At 49.2% G+C, this 19,938-nt stretch overlaps 1 protein-coding gene across 1 annotated transcript in view; it reads left to right on the plus strand.

The window, feature by feature from the left end:
- The first annotated feature begins 787 nt into the window (after nt 1-787).
- Nucleotides 788-19,938, plus strand: part of JAM3 (junctional adhesion molecule 3) — a 34,743-nt gene continuing 15,592 nt past the window's right edge. The window contains exon 1 of the mRNA XM_085316791.1: nt 788-880. Coding sequence (XP_085172917.1) covers nt 835-880 — 46 coding nt within the window. The 5' untranslated portion in view covers nt 788-834. The remainder of the gene's footprint in view (nt 881-19,938) is intronic.

Raw genomic sequence — 19,938 nt, forward strand, 5'->3', positions numbered from 1 at the left:
TCCAACCAGCTCTGCAGAGCTGGTTTGGAGAAGAGAGGAGAGCTTGGCTTTCATTCCAGCTGGCTGATCTTCAGCATGATCTTAATTATGTTCCCATCACAGAATACTGACAGTTAGTGATGCATAAACCAAAATTAACCTAGGCTGACTTGATGAAGCCAGGCCGAATGTCCAGGGCTGATTATCGTCTTCTTCTTCTCATGAACCAAGGAAAAAGATTCTAGGGTCCTTTTGAGGACCACACAGCAGCTTAGGATGTTCTTTGCACAAAGTCACTTTTCAGGGCAGAATCGCTCCCAGTGAAGCTCCATGCCGTGTCAGAAACCACTTGGCACGGCATGAGGACTCAGTGAGGCTCCTCCCGAGAAGCACCCCGTCCCAGGGCTCTGTGATCCCCAGCGGTTGCTTGCCGATTTCAAAGCAGAGCCCCTTGCTTGCTTTGCGCAGCTCAGTGTGTGCAGGGAAAGGCGCTGGGCGGCGTGGGACGGCTTTCCTAGGGGAACGAGAGCTTTCCACGCGCGGCACGTCCCGCCGGCGCTTAGCGAGCCGTTCCCACGGGCCGTTTTGAACGGGCCGCTCTCGCCGCTCCCGGAGCGAGGTTTTACGCGGAGCAGCCCTCGGATCCCCGACCCCCCGCCGTACGGGGAGGGTCCGGCTCGGGGCTGCGGCACCGCGGCCCCTCGAGCGGGCGGCCGCAGGCGCCGGGCCGGGCCGGCCCCCCCCGCGCCGGCTCTCGGCATCCCCCGCCCCCGGGGCGCCGCCGCCGCCCCCGCCGCCGCCCGGGCAGTGCGCAGGCTCGGCGCGCCGCGGCGGCCCGGCTCCGCACACCCCATCATGGCGCTGCGGCGGCCGGCGCTGCTCCTGCTCCTGCCCCTGCTCGGTGAGTCGCGGCCGGGCCCCGCGAGAAGGGGGAAGCGGCAGCGGGGCCGCCTCCCTCGGCGCGCAAGGGCCGCCAGCGCGGATCTGCCCCCGCCGCCGCCCCGCGCCGCGCCGATGCGCTGCCCCGATCCCGGTCCTGCACCGGGGCGGGAGGGGGGATGCGCTGTCCCGGCCCCAGCCCCTATCCCGGTCCCGCGCTGAGGCGGGAGGGGGGATGCGCTGCCCCGATCCCGGTCCTGCACCGGGGCGGGAGGGGGGATGCGCTGCCCCGATCCCGGTCCTGCGTCGGGGTGGGAGGGGGGATGCACTGCCCCGGCCCCAGCCCTGATCCTGGTCCCGGTCCCGGACCGGGGTGGGAGGGGGGATGCTCTGCCCCGGTCCCTGGCCCCGCTCCTGGTCCTGGCCGCAGACTGGAGCGGGGGAAGATGCATCGTCCCGGCCCCACGCTGGGGAAGGAGAGGGGGTGCGCTGCCCCGGTCCCGGTCCCCATTCCGGTCCCGGCCGCAGATCGGGCCAAGGGAAGATGCACCGTCCGGACCCCACACCGCGGCGGGGGGATGTGTGGTCCCGGCCCCGGCCCCTGTCCGGCACGGGGGCTGCGGAGGGATGCGCTGCCCCAGTCCCAGCCCAGGTCCCGGTCCCGGCCACACACCGAGGCAGGGGAAGATGCACCGTCCGGGCCCCACACCGGGATGGGGGGATGCGCTGCCCCGGCCCCCGCCCCGCACCAGGGTCAGGGCATGCGGCGCACCACGGTGCCAAGGGATGGGACAGAGGTCCAGGAGCAGCCCCGACACCCGGGTGAAGGACTCGCTTGCCGGGAGCGTGGCGTTATGGTGGGGGGGGACCAGAGCAGGGACAAATCCGTGACAGAACCCCAGCCCAGCAAGGAGTGGGTCGAGAGATGAGGGTGCCAGGAATGTGCAGCCTCGGCAGGCAGGCAGGGCAGACACTAGTGCCTATTCAAGCCCAGGCACAGGCGCCTATTGTTCCGGGGGCCCCGCATGAATGTTTGCGGTTTTAATTGCAAAAACATTTGCTAATTCCGCTCAGGAATGAATTTGGGCTCATTTGTTGTCTGGCTATTAATAGTGTGGGGATGAAGAGGGGGACAGCAGCCGGTGGGCTTGCATTGCTCTCCCCCCTCCTGGGCAGATGGCAGAGGGAGAAAATGGGATGGAGTGGGGTTAGGGTGACACCAGCAACAGATTTGGAAAGTTCAGCTACTAAAATACATGGGGATGTGTGTGTGTGTGTGTGTGTATACATTTTATATATACACATATATACACACACACACGTACATAAAACAATCCTGAGTTAACTCAGGATTGAAGTTTATTGAAATATTGCAAACAGATTATCTCAGGAAAAAAACAAAACAAAACAATTCTCTGGCTCCAAATAACTTGCAGAGCCTTTTGGGCTTTCAGCAAAGTGGGATTTGGGCACTATTTACACAAAAATGAATGAAAAGGTGAGAAGATGACTCAGAAACCCACATGGAGCACCCACCTGGGAGGAGGAGATGGTTCCGCCATGCACTCCATGGTCTGTTCACTTGTTTTAGTGTGGTTTGTATCAGAATGGTTTCATCAGGAGAAACTGGGAATGTGTTATTTTGTAGTATCAAGGTGCTAACTCTAGATTCAGATGCTTGCTATGAATGAAGACAATGTTAGACCTAACACAGCTCTTCCTTGCAGCTGAGCTGCAAGGTAGCAAGGTACCCAATTTCCTTTCTCTGTTATGTGGGTGATGCCTAAATGTACTATTGAAATTGGCCTAAAAGAAAGCAAGACTGGAAATGAACAACAGATACTTCTGCATTTGTTTAGACAGATGAGCATTCTTGCTAAATATAGCCAAATTTAGTTCCACACCTCTGACCTGAGTACATTTATCTGGTGAGTAAACTAAGTGCTAACAGGGTTTGTTCCCTCTTTAAATACAAAGGAATCTAGCCAAATCGGAGTGCCTCGTCCTGCAAAGATTCCAACTGTTTTCAGATTGGGGGTCATAAATCCAGAAGAATGGCTAAAAGTGGGGCTGAGAATAGAAAAGTTTGGGAGCTGCTCAGCTATGCTCAACTTTATGTCCTGGGAGGCATTCCCCAAAGCTACAAAGAGGCTGTTAGCAGTTCATAAAAGCAAGCATGTGCTTAAGTCTGCGGAGTTGGTGCTGGATAGTCCCAGAGAGTAAGGCCCTAAAGAAAAGTTTGATGTCAACTATTAAAAAAAAAAAAAAAAGGCAGAACAGGACGTTTACAAAGGCCTCAAAATGCTGAGGCTCCAAACCTGTACACTTTGGAAACTCAGGGTGCTTCTGGGGCTGTAAGCCCTGCAAGCAGGGGTTGCTTCTTCCTGCGGTGTTAGTCCCGGAACAGGCCCTACTCTTGATTGTGGCCTTAAGACATTGCCATGAAACGTAATTTGGGGAAGCGTGGAGTATTCAGTGCATACCAAGCTCAAGCACTGAAAGCATCTAGAGACTCTGAAGATTAGGGAAGTGCCATGGTCATAATTATACTAGAGGGAGTTATTGGCATCAGTCATGGAAAGCAGGGCTAACAGTTGACATCAATGTTGTGTCCTACCTTGATGTCTCTGTTGCAAGCTTCCACCTGGAAACAGCCGTTTGGATTTTGAGACATTCACGTGCTGGACTGAGGACAGAACTGTGGAGCCCTTCCCAAATTTCTCAAATATTTCCTGATGAAAATAACACATGTCGATACTTTATGCCCTTGACAAGTACTTTAATTCTGCAGTTTTGCTAATACGTTACATTTTGAAAAGCCTTTTCAAAATCTGTAGAGTAGAAGTACTCATTTCCTTTTTTTTCTTTCTTTTTTTTTTTTTTTAATATGAAGTCCATCTGTCCCAGCCACTAACAACTGTTCCGAGTCAGCTGTCAGTGCCAAAAATCACTGAGTGGAAGTGTTGTTAGCTTAACTGCAATTATGATAAGTTGCTTTTAGTACGTTCTGATGTGAAGTATTTGCAGTATCACTTTCTTTTCAGCAGGCAGTAAAAAGTCAGGACAAACAGCTCTCAAATCTGGCCCAAAATCAGATGCTTAATAATATCTTCAAAAAAAATTCTTCAGAAGGGCTTGGTGTTCCTATTTGGGCAAGGAATATCTGGCATCACCACCAAAGAGTAGTTTGATGCACATCTACTTTACAGCTGTTGACAAAAACATGACACCAGCACATTCCCTCTTGCCCTGACTATTTCCCAGAATTATTTGGTTACTAAAGCACAGTAGATTGAAAGAGTAAAACGTGTTTTTTTGTGTGAGGAGTAAGAGCTGTGGAGTGAGATGTTGCCCTGATCATGAACTTGGTTCTTTTACTGACCTGTTTATTTTCCTTGTTAAGTTCAATTCTGTGTCTCTTGGCCCAGTAGACTGAAGATTTGCACCAGAAACACATGCTGAGTTGCCAAAAATCACCTAAACAAGTAAATAAAGCAGAGTGAGCTTTTGCATTCAACTTAACAAATGAGGACGAAACCTGGTGTACATAGCGGCCATGGGTGGGCCTGTTTTCTGGGTCTCCTGCCAGTTTGCCTCTATCTTTAGCCAGCTCCAAAAGGTAAAACACTGGTTACCCCTCACTTACTCTTGCTTCCTCTTCAGCTCGTTTCACGTCTTTGTTAAGCTTCTCTTGCAGCTTGTGCTCTCTGCTTTGTCATTCTTTGTGATGGGCTTGTGTGTCGAAGCGGAACTGGCCTCTCGGTTGTATATTTAGAGCTAATGCTTCACAGTTGATTGCATCAAGCCGGGATGATCCCGAGAAGGATGATGCGGGGAAGGTTCGTGAACTCCTTGCAGAGCAGGCCTGCAGTGGTGGGAGGGAGTTGTGTGGGGGAAATTTCCACAGACCAACTAGTATTTTTTCAGGATCCTGAGTTCTCACAACTCCTTTTCTACAACATAAGAACATTTTTTTGCAAATATGCCCCTCAACAGGATAAAACAGCTACTCAGTGCATAAAAGCTGGAGGCCTGCTTTGAAACTGCCACTTATATAAAAGGAGATTCAAGAGAGAAAACTAATTAGGATAATTATGTTCTCAATCTGGCTTCTCTATCAACTAGAATATGAACTGCAGCGTCTCTTTCCACTTGATAAGGCTATTTGCCTTCTCTCTGAACCCTTAGGGAGGATCATGTTTTTTTAAGACAGAAGATCAAAGCCAAAATTCAACCGCTAAGTGTCAGCTCCACATAGTAAAGGGGTAAGGGTGTGTGCCTAAGAACCAATTAATGGTTGTAATTGCAGTAATGAGTGTTCTGGACACAGCCTTAATTTTCACCCAGGTGGGCTGGATTGCTGTATGGCTACAATTCGGTCAATAGCTGTGCTTGGGGAGAGCAAATACCTGTGGGGTTGCAGTTCTCATTCTCTCATGCTGGAAATGGGGAGTTTTCAGTGCTAGGAACAGAAAATAAACAGTAAATTCAACAAATTTACATTTTGGGGGGATGGAAACATCAGGTCTGTGTTTTCTTAATACTCTCCAGAGCGCTAACTCCCCTCAGTATTAACTTCAGATAGAGATATTGTCTGGAGACTTGAATTTTTTTTTTCAGTGACTTACCAACTTCACCTGAATGTTGGCCTCAAGCATAACTGACTCCTAAAAACTTCTGCTTCTCGCTTTAGATAAGCGGAGATCACGGGGGCTTCCTCCAGGGATAAGCTTTGAGGGAGGTGTATCCTAAGGATGTGCCTTGCACAAGAGTGGTCAGCTGAGGTTCTGTTATCACTTCTCGCTCAGCACTGTGCTCACCCTGCTGCATTTCATGCTGTAAGAAAGCTTTGTATGGCTCCTCTGATGAAGCTCAGCTGTTTGACACACAGCTTGGAAGTGCAAAAGCAGTAAGACAGCTGCATAATTGAGCTGGTGCTCAATTCTTATTAGAGCAGCATCCTAAGCCAAGCCTACAAACTTATCAGGGAAAAACCCACTAAAATGCAAAGAGCCAGCTCTTGAGAGTGTGTGCAGTTCTGAAGTGTCTTGTCAAAACTACTTCTCTGCTACATTGAGTACTGAAATAAATTGGTTTTGGTATTGATGAACCACACAACTTGTAGGAAAAAAAAACAGATGCAGGAAGAAATTTTTATAAAAGAGAACTGTCAAAAAAAAAAAAAAAAAAAGGCACTTCTGCAATTTCACCTGCAGCTGAGAGCACGGTTGGGTTGGATTCCCATGAACTAACCTGCAAACTGATGAGAACCATCAATGGGAGCATGGTCAACACTAAGCTGGCATTAACTAGGTAAAAAGAAAATCAGTTATGTACATGCTGTAACCTGACAGCCCACAGGTACTTAAGATAAGCTCAAATATTAATAGGAATTATTCTGTGATGCAAGAACCGCGTCTCAGTATAAATAACACAGTCTATTGGGTAATGTACACCTCCACTCCGTACCATACGTGAGAGGTTTGCTGGGCCTCCTGGGGGACGGAGCACAGGGCTTAACACAGAGTCCGTTACAAGCTCAAGGGGAAAAGAAGGTTTCAGCACAGTAATAGATGAAGTAGATGAAATTAAATTGTGTTCAGATAATGCTCAAGGTTTTCTTGTGTTTTTAAGTCATAAATCCCAGGGATTTCAGAATTAAAGCCAGAATGCTCTCTAACCTATTCCCCTCAATGTACCTGATTATTACAACACCAATGTAAGATCGTCGCGTGTTTGAGAGTCCTCTTAATTTATTTGGGCACAGTTGGCTCATCTGAAGACACTGAGCTTTAAAAACTGAGATGTGCCGTATTTCTGACGTGTGGCTGAAAGGTAACATTTCACAATATTCAGCAGTATTTCAAGGTTTGTAACCATGCTATTAAAAATATATTTGGGTAACCTGGCTGAGATTTTCTGCAGAGCTGGAGAAATCCACTGAAACCTGAGGAGATTTATTCCCATTACTGGGCTGTGTTCCTAACTCCCAGAGCCTCTTTTGAAAATCCCTGCTTAAATAAACTTGCAGGTAATTCCTTATTTATGGCCAACATTTACAGGTGTGCTCTGGGTTAGATCCTGGTTTTCAGAGAGTGGAAGCATAATAATCCAAAAATTCAGATCCCTTCAAACTGTTTCTGTTTGGCTTTCTCCCCTCATCTCAAACACCTAATTCTCTGTCATTTTTGACAGTCTTGTCCAGCGTGTCTCACAAAGTACAATAATGTTATAATAGTTTATCCTGAAATCTTTTAGTGGTTGCTGGATGGGGACCCATAATATTCCACATATCCAAAGTCAGTCAAAATTTTTGCTTTGTTAGCAATAAAGAATAAGAACAGCAAACAATGCTGTAAGTAAGAGCTATTTTGAGAAACCGAGGTTACCTTTTAGCAGGGCCAGCAGGGCTGCGCAGAGCGGTGCTGCTTTTCATTCCCAGCAGGAAGGTTCCTGCCACTTCCCGGCTCTCCAGGGCGCCTGGTTCTGTCTCAGGCCTGCTCAAGTGGAGTCGATTGCACAGCTGAGGACTTAACGATTTTATCTGCACAGTGCTCTGCTAAAACTTTTAGGCCACCGTCAGCCACAGAGACAATTTATTTGTTTTGCTAGGGTGCTGTCCCCGGCAAGCTAAGGCCTTGATTCTGTTCAGATAAATGTTGTAGCTTTTACCTGCGTTACAGTACTGGGTACGGCTCCTCTTTGTGGATCGGTGTCTTTCTTTGCTAGGTGTTGTACAAAGAATAGATCTTGCTAAACCAATTCGTGTCCTCGTTCAATGAAAGCTACCCAAAGGAGGAATTCATCGCCCTGTTGGGCTGCCATAAAGATTGGGAGCATTCCTTAGGGAATAGGATGGTGATAGCTGCGCGAGCAGCCCCTGAATCACGGCAGTGGAAAAAACTGAATGTCCATAGGCAAGGCAAAGGGTCTGCTACATACCCCAAGGATCCATTAAGGAGATTGCTGCCTGCTAATGGACTTCCTCCTGAGATGCTTTGGCTGCTAACACCCTCTTGAATGATTTCCGGCAGCTTAGATATTTAACAGCAGGAAAGGTGTTGCAAAGTCCTGTAGTTCCTGCTGCTTCTGTAAAATAATTTTTGTCCTTTAAAAGAATCTTGTCAAGTGCTATTTTTAATATGCATTTAAGTCTTTGCTTTAATCTTTTTCTCCTTCAGCACTGATGTCTGCAAAAGTTCTAAGATAAATATTTCCTTCTACCGGGTGTGTTGTTTGGAGTTAATTATTTTTAGAGCCCAGAAAACATCCTTTCTCTAGTAGCAACATGCTCTGCATCAGTAATATTCCTTAAAAGAGGATCTCCCAGCTCTGTGTACCTCCGAGCCAGCCCTGACTTCCCAGGGCTATGGGAATCCCTCCCTAATCCTTGGAAGGGTGGGTTATTTCTGTTAAAGTGTTTAGACACCAACAACCAAGGTGAAGGGAGCAATACACAGCCCTCTATTGGCATGAATGATATATGCTCTTTTGACAGAACTGGACATGCATGCCGTGAAATTGGGCGTGAAATAGGTTAGCCTGAACCACCAATAATCTCCTTGCTGACCTCAGAAGAGGTGCTGGTTTCATTCTCCCCTTGGTCTTAGCTACTCTGCTGAGTTTTCATGTGGTGCATTGATGGGTCTGGCCTGATTTCTCAGGGATCAAGGAGGCAACAACTTGTCTGATCTCTTGTGCATCAGCAAACGGCTATTAGTTGGCTACAGGTTGGTCAGTGCTGATTGAGTTGCCTTTGAACTGGTGATCTGGAGATGAAAGCCAGAGCACCTCGTAATCGCCTCCCAGATCTCATGGGTTCTCCCTCCAACAGAGCTCGCTCTTTGAGTCAGTGAGTGTCCATATGTATCTGGTGTTTTCCTTTGCTTTGGCCAGTGTTCAGCATCCCATAAAAACCAGGGCAGTGCAGCGCTCTGCCTGCCAAAGCAGCCTTGTGTGCGCTGGAGGGGAGATTAAACCAGGTACTAGCTCCCCTCTTCTATCAGAAACCCTCTGAAGGGCCTGGCTGACAAGCAGCTGTCCTCGCCCCCAGGCACTGCATGCTCTCCCACGCAGGGCAAGATAAACCCTTTGAAGTCTTGGTTCTTTTGGCTGGCAACAGCTTCTAAGGCGCTCCAGTGCCCCCCTCTCTCAGTTACCAACTGCTTCTTCAGTTCCCCGTGTCAACAGCTGAGCTAGGGTCAGAGCTGGTAAGTCTGCAGTGCTGGATCACTGGGACATTGCCGTGGGCATGGAGGATGCCAGATTCCAGGACACTTGTGGTGCCCTGTACATATGGGAGGACTCCAGAGCCTTTCCCGGCATGCTTGTAGCCTGCCAGCAGCCCACTGTTGGACAACAATAGCAGTTGTTCTCCGTAGAGGAGGCTCGTCCTGCTCTGCTGCAGGCTCCTTGATCCTCTGAGGGCTTTTTCTTTCTCCCCCCCCCTCAAATATTTGGAACACACTCAGCTTGGCAGTTTTGAGTTTGACTCATCTCCTAAGGGTAAGCAAAGGCAATTTGGACCCAGCCGCGTGGCGATTCACCACGATGACAAGTCGTTCTACAAAGAGCAGGAGATGAGGGTCAAATCCAGAGATGAGACAGAAGACTTGTCCCTTTACCAATGCCTTGTCGTGACACAGTCTTACAACCAAAGTGTATTTGAGTCTTTACAGAGAGAGGCTAGTTCAGGCAGGAGAGCCCTATGGGAGAGGCACAGAGGACTTGTGTAGTGTCCTGGCTTCAACTGTTAGAGCTGGAGCTGGGGTGCAGCAGTTCTGCCTGCAGCATGTAAGGGGATCACTAACATTCTTGGCTGTAACACTGCACGGCCTCCTGGAGAGCGTGTTTTTGGAGCTTCTTGTGGTCTAGTGGCAAACATGTCCTAAGTCTGGCTGCTTAAATGCCCCCCAAGAGTTTTACAGTTCCTAGCTCATCCTCAGTCACTTCGGAGAGACACATGCCGTTATGTCTCACATCTGTCACTCGGCTTCATGTTCTTGACGCGAGGGAAAGTCTTTCTTTGCTATAAAGCCTTTTCTCTTTTTCTCCCTCCCTGGTTTTCTTTTCATATCTGTCTCCCTCATTGAGAAGCAGTATCCCTTTCAAAGAAATGCCAGGGAACTCATTTGCAGAATTTACAGCCGCTTCCCAAGGCTTGAGTGTCCTCCTCTTTAGCAGCAAGCTGTTAAGCATGTTCTTAAGTGGCAAGATAAGTGTTACGATCCTTTCATCTCCTGGCTCAGAGCATGTTGGAGATAACTGATAAGGGGATGACAGCAAGGAAGATGCATGGGCACCTTTGGATTTAATTCCTACTTTGCAAGGCAGTCTTTAAAGCACAGCTGCAGTGGGAACACAGGCTGGTAAAATAAAGCTGGTCTTTCCTTTCTCAGCATATGTCTTTTCCTCATGTCGCTGCAGCAGATTCTCTGTCTGTGCCAGAAGAGCCCATGCAGAGATGTGGCGTGAGCTAAGTTCTCCACTTCAGGCCTTTCTTCTGGTGCTGCCATCCAAGGGACTCGGCATAAGTCGTCAGGCTGAATTCTGGAACAGGCAGCTGGAAAACAGAGATAAAGAGCAGGCGTGACCTGGAATCTCCTAAGAGAAAGTAGGGCCAAGATAATCTAAAATGGCCAATGATTCGGGTGCACTGCTAGAAATGCTTTAAAAGGAGCTGATCCAGCGGGCAGATGTTTGACGTCTTTTGAGATCACACTGCTTTGTGGCATCTCAGACTGGGTTTTCAAACATGAAGACTCCCCAAATCATTAGTTACTTTAAGACTGTGTCTAGACGCTATTTTGATTGGTAATTTTATTTCCACAGTTCTTTATATATATATATATATATATATATATATATATAGTAGTCCTTTGTGGATTTGAGCTGTACTTTAAACAGGGCTGCATTTGCAGTATGGGAATAGCGGTCTTGCACGTAATGGGCAAAGATGCATTCCTCTGCATTGAGTCTGTGGAGAGCATTACATCAGCTACAGCATCACGTGGGGTGGAAGTCTTTAGACCATTCTTTAACAGACTGTGCATTCAATTCAAGAATTCCTGGTTTAGTCCTTCGTCTGCTGGCTGAAACAGGTGGCAAGCACGTGCTTTGGTAAGGGTCCTTATTGGGGCTGGGCTTGAAGTTCAGCTGTATCCGGCCCACATTCCAGCTGAGTCCCTGCACCTCAACTTCTGGCCTGGCTGGCTCTGGGCCATCAGTCCCAGAGGTTTCTAACCATGGTGCACATGCTGGCTGGAATGCAAACCACTTCAAAGTAGTGTGCCTGTGGTGCTAGCCTGTGCCAACCTGTTAATTTTTCCTCCAAGGAAATAGGGAAAAATGATTGGCACAGAATGGGACAAACAGTTTAGCAGCTCCTCCAGGGTGTGCGCATTGCCTGGCAGAGCACAGGGAGCTGTTGCTCATCCCATATCCATCTGAGAGGAACCAGCATGTGCTTGAACCTGATACAGGCTAGGAGATGCTTCCTTGTAGCAGTACCTATCACAGTCTGTTGATGGCACTGGTAGCTGTGTGGGTAAAGTTTGTGAGCTTTTGGGCATGCTAGGCCTGGGGACATTGTAGAAGTTAAGGTAGTTGCATGAAAGTCTTAAAGTCTTTGGCAGGGTTTCCAGCGCAGTTTGTGAGCAAGCATGATCCAGAGCAGACAGTCTCTGCTGCGCTGAGAAGACCATACCCAGGTGCTGCAGCTGAGAGGGCATCAAAGGAGCCCTAGTTAGAGCCAGGCTGTTTCAGTGGGCCAAATCCTGTGTGTTAAGCACAGTGATTTTCACTCCCAGCACTGTGCATGTGCTACGTAGTGGCAAGTCTTTTAAAGATCCGGCCACAGACCCTGCATAGCAAATCCCTGTTTATCCGCCTGGCAAGCCTCCCATCTGCTTTGTCTGGGGAGATGCTGCATGGCTGAGCAGTGCTGGCTTTTCCATCCTCAAGCTCTTGCATCACAGCCCAAAGTGTGAACAGAGGCCACAGCCTCTCTCTCAAATCAGCCCCCAGTTCCTCTTTGCCTCGCTGTTACTCAGCACTTCTCACTGACAGGGAATTAAGTAGGATTTCTAGGTCATTGTGGGCCTGTCAGGAGGAATTGTCTCCTTTAGACCTCATTATCAAGGCTCTTTCTGCAACACCAGACTTCAGAACAATTGCAGCCTGGTTCCCTAAACATCAACTAATGAGACAGAGCTGTTAGTAGCAGTTTGCTAAATAAAGGCTGCTTCTGCCTGAGACAGAATAAAGCCAGAGTGAATTTTCTTAGCTGTCTCTCACACTAGAGGTATTTCAAAGGACCCTTATTAAAATAATGAGCTAGATGTTGCTGTTGTGGTGGCTGCATAGGGCCAGCACTGGATGATTGTGCCAAGTACTTCCCCAAAGCAATGACTTCAAGTGACTTGTGCTCAAGTGACCTAAAAACATTTCCAGATCCTTTCATGCTTCTGCCCCTGATTTCAAGATGTCTTTAACATTTACCCTGAGCTTCTGAGACCTTGTTCTGCTCAATGACTTGCTGCCTCATGATGGGGAGATTGCTTGTAGCTCTTGGTGACTTCCGTTTCCTTTGGTAACATAGGATGATATTCTTCATCTTTGTGTTGTAGCAAAGCTTGCATAGCATTTGTGTGTGTGGCTTTGGAAAGATAAGGCAAGATCTGAACAGGTGCAAAGATAAGTTGTACTGCAAATAAAATGCCACATGGCCTGGCTAGCTTACTGCAGAATGGCTGTTCCTGGTCCTGGGAAAGGGCCCCACCGTGGTGTTCAGATGAGGAGCACGGAACGATGCACTTCATCCTGTGCCTTGTGAGTGGAGCTCACTGTAACTAGCTGCTCTTGAGAAATGAAACATGAAGCTAGGCCTCAGGTCTCTTCAGAGTGTTTCAATACAGTACCCAGTGCGGTGGAGACCCCAGTTCCAACTGTAGCTTTTAGGACTGCAAAGCTGGTTGTGTAGACGACAATCATGCCCTCGTGTTGCGATCCCTTTTCAAATGTAGAACTGTGTCCGAAACAGTCCATGGCTGCTCAGCAGCAGAGCAATTGGATTGCCCTTTAGTGGATTTTTGGAGCACAGCACTCTGTCTTAGCCAATTCCAGATGAATCCGGCATGTTGGCAAGCCGTACACCAATTGCTGTACAGTAGTGAGAAGAGAGAGCCTGTGCAGTCACTGACTGCTGTCTCCAGCGGCACTCATACCCAGGCTCGGGGAGTGTTACGGAGAGGGACACCTTGTATGGATGCTTTTCAAGGTGCTAGATGTTTGCTGCTTGCTGTTAGAAGGCAGATGAGATTTCTCTTTGCGTCTGCATGCTGAGCAGAAAGGACATAGCCCCCACTTGAGTAGTCTGAGGCCAGGTAACTCTGTTGATGTTCCTGAAATTAGAACTTTCATTCTACCTCTGTTCCTGTTCTCAGAAAAGAGTGGATTAAAGATGAGCTCTGAAGCATGATGGGATGGGTCTGGCTGCCCTCTGGCTGGAAAAGGCATAGGAGAGACAGGGATCGTTACCTGGCTAGTTTGCAGGTTTGTTTGAAGTGGTGCTTTGATGTGGCAGTGGGAGCCGATGGAAGGTAAATGGTGTCTAGACAGGTTTCTCTCACTCTCTGTTGTTGTTGTCTGTCTCTGCAGCAGTGGAGACAGTGCCAAGCAGGCTGAACAGCTCTGAGATGTGAAAAGCGGAGCTATTTCTAGAAAGATGGGACAATGGCTCTTTAAGAGGATCCGAGCCAGCTCCCACTTAACCCCAGTCAAACCTCCTGCAGGTGGAACGGCCCCTCTCTGTGCCGTGTGCACTGCCTGGATCAGTTAACTGCACCTAGGTGCTATTTAGAGCAAGCAAGGGGAAGTCCACGAGGCCACCAGCACGTTTCCAGGTGAGCCAGCATGGCAGAGGGGTGCAGGAGAGCACCGTTATGCCGTGCTCTGGCCAGCAGGGTTGGAGCGCAGGAGGTCAGTCGCTTCCAACAGCTCTGGCAGAGGGATCAAACGGGCAGCAGCAATGGTGCGCTGAGGAAAGACTCCTTCAGTCTGGCCAGCTGGGCTCTGCCAGGATGCCCAGCACTGGCTTGCTTGGCCAGTAACAGCCATAACCCCCAGCAGTTCGGCTACACTGGGAGGGAAAGAAAAGACAAGGCATGATCTGGAGTGATCTGTCGCTCGCTGGCATGCCGTGCTCTCAGCCCGTGTGGCTCTGATGCGCCGTCTCCCTCAGGCTGTGAGGGAGGGGAAGTGGAGCCTGCATTCAGATGCCTATTGTCCGTCCTTCTGCTGGGAGCAGGGCCAGGAGAGAGGCAGGCCCTGGCAGCACCTGACACGGGGCGGGGGGCAGATGTTGGGGGAAACATACTCATCTGTAAAATGCTGTGGCTGAGATTTTCAAAGGAGCCTCCAAAGTTAAGTGCCTGTGTAGCAGAATGCATATGTGAAGGTTGAGAGAGAAATCCTGGGCTCCTGGGTACCTACTGGGCTTGGAGAAGCTTTTGGAAAGTAGGACTGGCCCTTGGGACAAGCCCTCTTGCAGCATCTGTGGGTTGTCCAGGTGACTGCAGTTCTTGGCCTCATTCGTTGAAGCATGGGGAGGAGGACGAGGCTGCACAGTGCCAGATTTAGTCTCCTGTGGGGGCTTTCGGAGGTGGGGTGTGACTGTTCAAAAGTTAAATCTGACTCCCCTCTTTCGTAGCCAGCTGCCAACTTCTGCAAACATAAGCTGAAAGCAGAGTGTTTCCTGCCCCTGCCTGTCTTCTCCCTTCACCCTGTCCAAAGTAGGGCTCGGCCGCGGGTTTGGAGCAGAGCTGGAAACTTGGCACTGAGGCAGGGAGCAGAAAACAGCCCAGCTTGCGCTCCTCTGTCTGCGTTGGCTTCTGTACTGCTGTGGGGAGTACAAATATGCTCCCAATCTGTTTGCTTCACTGACATGACTCCAAGACACACAGGGAACAGATACACGGACCAAGAAGGGGCCATTGTTAGACGACCTTCTCGACTGCAGCTCTGCTGGAACCGATGGGCTGTCGCTGCTCTCCAGCACTTCCCCGCGCTCCATCTGCAAGCTCGAAAGCACCTCATCCTTCCGGGTCCCCCAGATTTAACTGCACATTAACACAGACAAACCAGTTTGTTGCTTGCTTTACTCAACTTGTTCATCTGTGTGCCTTGGGCTGGCTACATGATTTACATGCCCATCTTCGGCAGGCAGGTATTAAAGCAAGCTGTAGATAAGATGTTACAAGCATTGCTTCCCTGCAAACTGCCCCAGCTAATCACTGACAAAGTGCTGATGGTACCTAGGCAGGCAGCCCAAGCAGACGGAGAGCTTGCTTTGTGCTGCAGGCTGAGCGCTGAGGAGCCCGGGGAAAGGAGTGATGGACAGGTAAGCATTTTGGCTAAGGAGGAAAAAGAGCCCCAGGAGAACCACAGAAGAGGAAGGGAGTTACCTCATTTGTTTCCAGCCATCAGGGCAGGGTTGTCCTCTGGGGTATATTTCCTTAATCCAGTTGATTTTACTTGCAACTTTTATGAACAATAAAGGCTTCCACTGTTTCCCTTGGAGGAACTGGAATAAATTCAATAGATCACTGTGCTGAGAAGCAGATCCTGTTATTAATGTCAGCCTAATCATTCCTTTCTATCTCCTTCCCACTTTTTTGCTATTCATACTCCTAGAAAGCCTCCAGGAAGTTATCCAGTCCAGCCCAGCCTCTTCTTTAGCTGTTCCTGAAACTGCAGACTGCATTGCAAATTCTAACTTTATTTCCTCCCCTGGCTTTGGGGGTCTGTGATACCAGTTAATATGCCTGCACCAAACTGGTGCACACTGTGCCCATGCCTCAGGAGAGACCTCCTGGCAGCTCCAGATGCAAAGCCCAAAGCTGGCAGGACAACGAACAAAGCCAAGCTGAATGAGGGAGCGGCCCAGGACCAAGAATGTTCCTCCGCGCGGAGCAGCAACGCTGCCACTGCTGGGCCTGCGTCTCTCTGGGAAAAGGGCCTCTGACCAGGACACAACTGGGAGCATTCAGCTGAGAAAATTCTCTACTAAAAATAGCAGCAAGAGATGTTTAAGGAGAAAAACAAGTCAGAGTCTTGGGAGAAGTTAGTTCCCAGATAACTGGCTAATTCAACTCCCTCAGGACAAGGAGGCTTTTAACCCCTTCATGCCATGACTGCTTTCTGCTCTGTTAAACAAGCTTGCCACTGTCAGGAATCCAGGTCGGGATGAGCCAGCATGGCTTTCCTCGTCCTTCTTTGCCCTGACATTACATTCATTTCCTCCCTCTTCCTCCACTAATTTATGCCAGCATCTTCCTAAGTGCGTCCTCGCTCTGTCAAGCTTTTTGTCTTTACCTGTCCGTGGCTTCGGTTGGGCTCCCTCTAATTCTTGATGTGCTTCTTAAGAAAAAAAAAAAAAATCTCTACCGAGCCCTGCAGCGCAGTTCCTGCTGCATGTCCGCGGCCTGTGCTCGGGCTGATGCTAACCAGGTACGGCTCTTCGGATCTGCTAGCGTGATCCAGGGCTCTCTCTAGAACTGTATTCCCCCAACTCGCGTGTCTTCAGGCCCGCACGTGGCTTGCGCGCAGCCTCCAGCTGAACGCCTGTTTCTCCTGTAGGGCTGCGTCCTTCCTTCTGACACATTCACGGCAAAGCTTCAAAGCGGGGTTGCAGAAAGACGGCTCCACCTCTCCCGCGTGCGGTGACGGCAGCAGCGGTTCACGGGCTCTCGGCAGCAAGCTCCGAGGCAGCTGCGAGAGCGCCTCGCATGCGAACGCTCCCTCGGCCTGCGGTCTGTCGCTTGCAGCGCTCATTCGTAAATATTTTGTGCCGCACGTTGGATAAACGATTGCATTTTATACCTGAGGCTGAAATTATACACACAGAAAAGAGAGACAAATGCTACTGTAAAATATGAAAAGATGTTCTTGAAAGGGGAGCTGTTTTCAGCCTTGTCATAAATGATTTCTCTGTGTACTTGCTCACTGCCTCTCCTGTTCCCAGCCCCAGCCTATGCTTTCAGCTCTTGGCTCGGATGACTGCTACTCTCTTCTCAACTCCCATCTTCCGCAGGAAGATGACGTTGTTGGTCTCTGATAAGCAGAACTTTATATCTGCATTTTGTCGGTCAAGCTATAGGCTGGAGGAGAATTGAGGATCAAGAGATTAGAGTCACAGACAGAGGAATAGGGGATTACAGGCTAAAACCCTGCGAGTCTCTATATTGATAGTTGGGATGCAGCCAGACATTAAGGAGTATTGCAAAGCCGGGTGCTGATAGCGCATCTGCTTATTCCCTCTCTTTGTATTTCAGGCAGCTTTTGATATATGTGTCCTCATCAAAAGCCAGGGTCAGGCAGGTGCTGAGCATCCTGGCTTCTGTTGAAGTCAAATACCTGCTGAGATCAAGTCTGTGCATTGGCTGGCATTCAGCCTGGAAAACGTCACTTTAGCTTATGAGATTCTCGGCAAGCTTGGAGCAAAATTCCCACACAAGATGAAAATAAAGGAATTTTCCCCTTTTCCCTTTACAATTTCATTCTGCCTCTCCGATCCTGGCTCTAGATCCCTACCATGCATCACTGACCTGCCTCCACCCTGGAGGCTTTCCCTAGCATCCCTCTGCTGAGAGGAGAGCCCTGCTGGGACGCAGGGAGAGGACAGGGGAAAGGCCATTGCCCCTGGCTCTTATCTTAGCTATCTGCCGGTTCCCTCCCACTTTGCACTAATTTGGTCTCAGCATCTGCGACTTTTGGATTTGCAGAAGTGAGAAATAACGTAGGCTGTGCCTGTGTGGCAGTTCCCGGGCTGGCTAAGGGAACAATGGAAGGCGCCTGGGAATAGGCAGGAAGGGCTGGTTTCAGATCTGCCCTGTGCAAGTATTCCTGCTTCTCTTTAGTGCTCCTCAGTTTTGTTCCTGGCCTTTACTTTTCCTGTTGCAGGGCACTCTTGCCTAGCAAACAGATCACGGAGCTGTATATCCAGTACAGGCTGATACTAGTGCACTCCTTACTCTTCCTGTAGCTTCCTGTTCCTCAGTTTCTTCCTCCAGTGAGCTGGGACTGAACATCCTCACTGAACTGGAGGGGACCAAGGCTTAACTGGTGAATGCAAAGTGCTTTGACAGATGAAAACGGTCATTGGGAAACACTGCACTTCGGGACCTCAGCAGACACCCAGAGGCCTGGCCAGCTCTAGTCTCTGGGTTTTCATGCCCTAAAGCAGAGGAGGTGGGGGTGAGCTGACCTTTGGAGGTGCCCTCTTGTCCTGTTTTCGATGAATACATCAGTTTTCACGATCAGAATTGGCTGTGAGCCCGACCAGTTTGAAGATGTAATTATGCTGCCCATTTGCTAATGAGAATGGCAAGAAGAGCGCTCGGTACAAAGTGACTGTTTGGATACATTTCTAGCCAAGTGATCTGTAATTGTTTCCTTGTTGCCTTATTTCTCTTCTGGCTTTTGCCAAAGACTTGGTGCAGACATAATTAGACGCTCTCTTGCCTAATGGCCTTCCCTCCAAGCCTCGCAGCAAGGCCACCTGCCCCTGTTTTTTCTTGCTGGAGAGTCAGTGTAACACAACAAGCCTGAAGCAGCTGTGTAAGGGGCTTAACCTCTGCGGTCAGTAGCAAGACACAATAAATGACCTGGGCAGGACTTAATCCCCTGGATAGTGGTATCAAACACAACACAGAAGCTGTATGCCCTATTCCCTCATGCATACCCAGGAAAAAGACTCATGTTCAGTCTCATGTTCCTCAGGAAGGGAAAAGTGATTCGGGAATCCAAGAGCTTGTAATAGCAGACAGCCTCCTCTTCAGTGCACAGCTTGCTTATTCTTGTTTCCTTCCCATTCCTGCTCCTTTTATCACTCATCCCAAGTTTTCAGGGACAAATCCTAACTTCTTGCATCTTTTCTTGTTGAAGATGGCCCATGAATGCATTACACAAGGAGGATGCAATCAGACATGCTGGAAACTGTAGCCCTTGCTGCTTCCATCTTTAGCTCTTTAGGTAGTAGATGCCAGTGATGCACCCAGGTATTGCTTCCTTCCCCTCTCTGTCTGGCATACATGCTAAGTCCTTTCCAGCAGAACAGCCTGAAACTGGAGTATGAGTTTGGGAAACAGGAGAGCTGGGGCCAGATCATTTACAAATGTAGGTGCTGAGCAAGGCACTTTCAGCCACATCTGGAAAGTATTAAGTGCCTATCTTCCCCTTGATGTCAACAGCATTTGAATAATGCCTTTGTGGTGGTGGCTCTTGGTCTCTCTGGCCATGTGAGTTCTGAGGGCTGAAAAGCTATCTCAAGAAAAGGACTAAGTGTGCTATGCCCTTCAGCCCCGGAGCTTTCTTCCTGTGCTGCCAGCTGCTGGCTCAGCTGTGGCTCTCACAAAGCATCCATACTCCCTTTAAGGAGAGCAGAGCATGAGAACCTGCCTGTAGACTAGGTCCAAGCCCAAGTCATACAGCCAAGAGCTTTGTGCTAAGTCAGTGAGTAAGCTTGAGTTCTCCCTGTTCAGACAGCTCTGGAACACGACTCATGGTGCCTCTTAGCAGGGGCCCAAGGACTTGCAAAGTGATGCCAATCGGATCAGATCAGATCTTGAGAACAGGCTGCCTCCAGTTGTTGTGATAGTGCAAATTACACAGGGCCTTAACACCTCAACTGTAAATACACTGCAATGCCATGAGCAAAACTGCAACCAAAGATTGTGAAATTCTGAGCTCCAGAAGCCCTTGACGGATGGGTATTAGAGGCAATGCATCTGCAGCTGTGTCCCAGCATCATGAAACAAAACTTTGGAAAACCTTCAGAAAGCACTGTGTGATCTCTACCAGGCAAAACCTACGCTTCCCTCCCTGCCTGGAGGAGAGGAGGAATGTTTATCTGCAAAAGGAGGCTGCTTTGCTTTTATCTTAGAGGGCTCTGCCCCTCCTTGCATCTCTCTAGCAAGCTGTTTCACTGCTGAGCATGGGTGTATAGGCTGTCTGTATACAAATGGCTTCACTCTCTGATTAGGAGGTAGAACAGTAAATCCTCCTGTCCAAAAAGAAAAAAAA

This window comes from Rhea americana, unplaced genomic scaffold, assembly GCF_003343005.1.
Source record: "Rhea americana isolate MKP2758 unplaced genomic scaffold, rheAme1 scaffold_48, whole genome shotgun sequence".
In the NCBI taxonomy this organism is placed as follows: domain Eukaryota; kingdom Metazoa; phylum Chordata; class Aves; order Rheiformes; family Rheidae; genus Rhea; species Rhea americana.